The sequence below is a fragment of the Lygodium microphyllum genome, chromosome 17, assembly GCF_053477565.2.
Source record: "Lygodium microphyllum isolate KBCC chromosome 17, Lygodium_microphyllum_v1.1.10, whole genome shotgun sequence".
Classification (NCBI taxonomy): Eukaryota; Viridiplantae; Streptophyta; class Polypodiopsida; order Schizaeales; family Lygodiaceae; genus Lygodium; species Lygodium microphyllum.
Genome location: NC_141151.1, coordinates 40,159,949 through 40,166,016, shown reverse-complemented (window position 1 = coordinate 40,166,016; position 6,068 = coordinate 40,159,949). Strand labels below are relative to the sequence as shown.

Sequence of the window (6,068 nt, the reverse complement as noted above, 5' to 3'; positions counted from 1 at the left end):
TCCAACTAGTTTGATCAATGTTCAAATATCAAGGAGTAGAGTAAAGGAGAATGTTCAATGACGTTGATGTATTAGCAAAACATTGGACTTGTGAGCTTCGACTTTTAAAAGACAGATGATGAGTTTCATACAAAGGGTTAATCTTCTTGTGTTTTTAATGATTCAATCAAGAAGAGTTTCACAGACCAAAATTCAAGGAAGGATCCACTTTAAGCACATTTGAAATGGACTTTGGTATCTCATAATATGATGTGCAACTTAAAAGTGTTAAGGAATGTAAAAGGCACTCAAATGTCAGAAATGTGAAGGAAAAATCATTACTCACATTATGATGGCGCTCCATGGAAATGAGTCATGTGAAAATCATTTGAAGTAGGTTCAAGTGGGATGAGGGACCAAAGGTTGTTTATGCTTCTCAAATAACACTTGCTAATGTTTCAAATGGTTGTAGAAGTTAATTGTCTATGGAAGTTTAAACCTTCGATGATTTTTCAAATTACAGTTCCTAGGGGATAAACAAGTTGACTTGGATAATAAATAGATTAGTTGCTTTCTTATAAAAGTGTCAAAGACTTCAAAGCTTCGTCAATGCTATTTCTGTTTTGTATGGTGATTTGATTCTAGAAACACTATGTATCCTTTTGATGCAAGTTTGCACGTAAAAAGTGGGAATAGGTGAGCTCGGTGTGACTTCATGGTTGACTCTAATAAATTTTGGATATGGTGCCAAGCATTTGCATTGATTTTTGCACTTACCTACTATAAGCTCTTCTACACGTTTATCCCTTGTTTGTAGAATTGCAAATAGGTGCTAAAGTGCTAAATGCTCATGCAAGTGTTCAATGATGAGAAAAGTAGAGGATAGGGTCATTAGGATTTTCTCACATTCAAATGTTACATGCTTTGCACCATATTGTTCTTAGTTCTCACAAATAATTATCTTTTGATAATTGCCACTTAGAGCCAATACTGAGCTTCCTAAGTTTTCTTTGAGGAGGCAACCCCTTACTATGGGCTAAGTAGTCAATACTGCCTTTGCAAGTGATAAATTGGGAGGTCCTCCCAATTCATGGAGTTGGGGGAAAGTTTAGTTGATGGATATTGGGTGATACACTGTAGGTGAGCCTCAACATGGATTCCCTATGTGATACAATCACATTTGAGCTTCAACATGGATCGTTGCCTTCCTTTATGCCTCACTAGAGTACTCGTAACATGTACATACCTAGTGTGGCTAATTAAGGCCTTAGGATGGCACATGAAAAGAAACATAAAAAATCAAATTTGAATTTTTTTTGATGGTAGAAGTCACCACCATCTTCAATGGCATGTAAAAGCCCATATGTCCAAAGTATCTTAACTTTGTGATGGCCAATGAGACTTCCATAAAAAAAAAACACTTCTTAGATTCGAAGTTGGTTCTTGAATTTGCATTAGAACATCACATTGATGCATACAATTCTATATACAAAAGACATTGACTTTTGGAGTGCAAGGGTCTCTTATTTAAATGCTAATTTGGTGGTCTTATGTAAACAAATCTTTTTGCTTGGACTAATCAATCAACTTTTGTGTCTTTTATAAAACACTTCGAGCACCTTTGGCTGTGGTGCTGGCACGTTCTTCATGTTCATAGTTGGGTAAGTGCAAGGAACAATTGGAAAGTGTCCTCACAAAACAATGGTTTGTACATTTAACTTTCACAACTTGCTCCATTATGGCCTAGATTATCATGTAGGCTCATGACATGACCTATGCTATTGTGACTAGATACAATATATGTTGGGAAGCATGACTTTCTTTGAGGGGAAGTATTGGCCTATATGCTAATGGATTTGCTTTGTATAATATAGAGTTAGAGCCGAGAGGGCAAGGAGTTGGCCCGAAGAGTTTTTAAAAATAGCGAGGCCGCATATATTAGTATACAAAGTAAGAAATATCTACAACATCCTCATCCTCATGATACCAAAGCTTACAAAAGGCTCTAGTGGCAGCCTTTGGGCCTTGTCTTAAGTTAAGGGAGTTTAATTGGACTATAGAGTTAGAGGGAAAGCAATTGGAAATTGGATCAGAGATTAATGAGGTGCCAAACCCTAAATAAAGAATAGGAAAGAGCTAAGCAAGACGTGAGAGGTTTGTATGGGGAGAAGTGAAAAGAGGAAGGGTTGGGAAAAAGGGAGGGGCGTTTTGAGGGAAGAATGATGCAATTCTTGTTCTTTTTTGGGGCTTTCTCGTTCTTTGGGGGCGGGCGGGGGAGAAGGTTCTTTATAATGATGGGCTGGCAGAGTCTTTAGTCTTGGGTTGGATCTCCTCTCTCTCTCTCAAGACTCAGAGACTCTCTGAGAGAGTACCTGTGCTGCTGTGCAACAGTAAGGGGAGATGAGTAAGAGATTAGGCAAAGTTCCATCGATGACAATGCATTGATTCACTCGGTTTTCACTCATTCAAGGGAAGGCCGGGGAGACTCGAGTAATAACTGGCTCTAGACAGGGTTGGTAAAAAAACGATCGTGGAGAGGGGGTTCACATATATATAGAAGATCATGACAGGCAGACATCTTTTGACACGAATCACTCGTGTGTTATGAAGAGAGAGAGAGAGAGAGTCTCGAGAGCATTCTTTCTCGTTTGAGTATTAATTGTTTTGTTGCTGCCTAGCTTTCTGTACCTCTTGCTTCATCAATGCGCACTCTAATACACCAGCAGCAGCAGCAGCAGCCTCTCTCTCTCTCTCTCTTTCTCTCTCTCCGTGTCTGTAGACTGTGCCCTCAATCCAACAGTAACTCAGTCCATCACCCTCCAAGTTTCAAAATCTGCATCAACACTCAACCTCAGAAGATGAAGAACAGCCTCCATCTCCTTCTGACCGTTTCTCTCTCACAACATTGAAAGTTCCTTCACGAGTCTCATTCAGAGAGAGAGAGAGAGTGCGTGTGTGTATGTGAGAGAGAGAAAGAGAGGGATATCTGATACCCCCCCCCATATCATAGAGACCCACTTGCATTTTCAAGGACCTTCCTTAAAAGCTTAGATTCTCTCTTAACCCACCTATTTTCTATGTATCGATCCTTGGATTTAGTACTAATCATAATAGACGCCCCGATTCATACCTGTCAAGCGATCAGTATCGCGTAATCACTCCCTTTTTCACAGTGCCCTTATCGTTTTACTTCATCAGGCAGTCTCCATTTTTCCTTCCCATTCCCATGTAGCTGCACCTTCTAGCCATGTAGTAAGACTCCTGCTGGTGTCTTCTTCTTAGCTAATTTCCACACCCTCAGACAATATCCCTCGGCTCTCGAGTAGGGAATGTGAAGGATGAGTCAGAATGGGACAGCAGCAGTTGCAGCAGCTGGGTTCACAGAGAACATGAACACAGTCGGCCTAGGCTATGGCATAGCCATAGCGGTGGGCATATTGGTGCTGGTCTCCACCATAATGCTGGCCTCCTATGTGTGTGTGAGGGTCCATGGAAGAGCAGGGGCAAGGGTCAGAGGGGTCACCACAAGCATGGCAGCAGGATCAAGCAGGGGAGACGAGGCACAACGTGCTCAGGAAGCCATACCATCGAGCTACGGCGATGGGATGGGCATGGACAGTGCCCTCCCACCGAGAGATGACAATGCTGCAACAGTGCATCAGCAGAATGGTGAATGGGCCATAGGAGGACTGGACGAGGCCACTCTGGAGAGCTACCCCAAGTTCAGCTATGGTGAAAAGAAGTTCCAGCTTCTGCAACAGGATGATGGCTCCTGCTCCATCTGCCTCGCTGACTACAAAGACGGCGAGCTGCTCCGCATCCTTCCGGATTGCCGCCATAGCTTCCACGTGCCCTGCATTGATGCCTGGTTACGTCTACATGCGTCGTGCCCGATGTGTCGCACCTCTCCTCTTCCCACCCCTATATCCACCCCTCTCTCAGAGCTTATCCCACTGGCCAGGCACCCACTCCAGGTCCGCTACAGATGACATGCTACTGGGTTTGTTCATTGCAGATAGATGTGCAGCCAAGTATTAGTATATGGGTTGATAGACATTTTCAAGGTAAGCATGTTTCAGATCAGATACTAGTCCCATTTGTTGTGCATTGTTTTGCTGGTGATCTGGACTGGCCTAGGGGAAGGAGGCAGTGCAGTTTCATCTGGATGTGCTTAGTCCCATTTGTTGTGCATTGTTTTGCTGGTGATCTGGACTGGCCTAGGGGAAGGAGGCAGTGCAGTTTCATCTGGATGTGCTGCTTCATGGATTCAGAGAGGCCACAGTGCTCAATGGGAGAAAGACCAGGCTAACTCCTAAGGATCATAGACTACCTTTATGATGTGTGTATGCAAGAACTGGCTTAACTGGTGGTGGTTTAGCCAGTCTTTGCATAGCTATGAAGAATCTTCTTGACCTCTGGAGTGCCTGTGAAAGCACATATGGTGCGAAGTGTGAGAAGATGAAGTGGGGAATCCCTAGCGGGATGCCTTCATGAGAGGCATCTAGAAGCAGTATTTCTAACCATGGACAATTTTGGAGCACACCCTCTGCTTTTTGATGCTTGCTAACCACCATTTTGTCACAGGCTGTGGCTTTGTCAGCTGCTCTTTCTCGTAGGTGGAAGGTTTCCATACATCCATTATCATATGATAGACCAGATATGTATATGATCTTTCTAATGTTTGAAACTTAGTGGATTGGTTCAGTTTACTTGCTGTGGCAGTTGGAAAGGACTCACTCAGCCTCACACTTGAAGATCTGATGACATCCAGCTGTGAGTTACATACTTTTTCAGACTAAGGATGGATTTTGTGAAACCGTCATCAATCCTTCTGTTGATACAAACCATGGAGGTTCAGTCTGATCCTAAGGTTCATTGTTATGGGTAACTAGGCTTTTATGGCACAGCCATGGTAATTCATAAGTAGAGGTATTGCAATCTTGAATGTGGTGATATTGTTGCTTTTGTTCGTCTGAGTCGTATCAGAACAGGAGATGGTGGCTGTAATTGGAGCCTTCTTTTCTTGATTTGATGGGGCGTGCCAGTCTAAAACAGGAATGGAAACGTTTGTTTTGCTAATCATTAGCATGAGATGGCGGTCTCTGAGTTATTTTCCTTCATAAGGGACCGATTAGTTGTGTATTCCGAGGGAAGCCTAGTCAAGCTAGTAGAGGACGGCCATCACTTATCTGCTTATGCATTTAGACTATATGATATGACCATCAGTTATTTGCATATGCATATAGTTAGTCTATGTGATATTGTTGTTCTAAACAATTGATTCTAGCAAGAGAAAACCACCGCCATAAGCATATGCACATAGACTATGATGTTGTTCCTTTCACCCCAAATAATTTAGGGTTTTGTTGTTTTCAAACAATTGTTTCTAGGAAGACAACCAATTCATTGAGTGAGTTTTTACCCACTAAATTCGAATCTATTCCAAAATTTGACATTTGATTGAACTTAAACTTGTCTTGCTAAAAAAAAACAAAGTATTGATTGTTGCTTTCAATTGATAGTTGTCTCATTGGTCCCTTTTTGGATTGACTTCCAATCAAGTGGGGACATACTAGAAAATGCTTCGAAAATTCTTGTGGAAAAAGAGAAGTGTATGTAATGGTCCATTGGTGAGAGAGAGAGAGAGAGAGAGAGAGAGAGAGAGAGAGAGAGAGTTCCATGCAAGAGTTGAGTTGATTGTTCCCTTTATTCTTGCTGCATTTTCTTGTTCAATTGTTACCACACGGGGAAAACTTAGATTTGTGATGATTTGACCCTAAAGCTCCATGGTTTCTTTCTTTACAATCTCTAACCTCACTAACCTTGTTTTTTTTTCCCCAAATTGTGAAGGTAGGGTGATGTATACAATGTCTTAAAATCTTACAAAGAAGGATTCAACTTTAGCAACAATTTCTTGACCAACGTAAACAAGTCCGATCTTTTACCCATAAGTCCCAAAAATGCATAGCATCTTAAGAAGCTTGTCTATGAAAGTCCCTTACAAGCCCATCCCAAAAGGACTCTTTCTAAATATCATGTTGTCCCAAAAAGGAAGGCAGAAGAGACTTCGTTCACATTACCTAATTGTC

General features: G+C 41.8%; 1 protein-coding gene across 1 annotated transcript; it reads left to right on the top strand.

Moving 5' to 3' along the window:
* Positions 1-2,285: 2,285 nt before the first annotated feature.
* Positions 2,286-4,688, top strand: LOC148021811 (putative RING-H2 finger protein ATL71). The gene is made up of 2 exons (XM_087697329.1): positions 2,286-4,125; positions 4,210-4,688. Exon 1 carries the CDS (start codon positions 3,318-3,320, stop codon positions 3,966-3,968), a length of 651 nt encoding a protein of 216 aa, XP_087553455.1. The 5' UTR covers positions 2,286-3,317; the 3' UTR covers positions 3,969-4,125; positions 4,210-4,688.
* Positions 4,689-6,068: the final 1,380 nt, after the last annotated feature.

Bases quoted from the DNA above. Each gene is read 5' to 3' on its own strand.
- LOC148021811 (XM_087697329.1), top strand. From the start codon at position 3,318: ATGAGTCAGAATGGGACAGCAGCAGTTGCAGCAGCTGGGTTCACAGAG.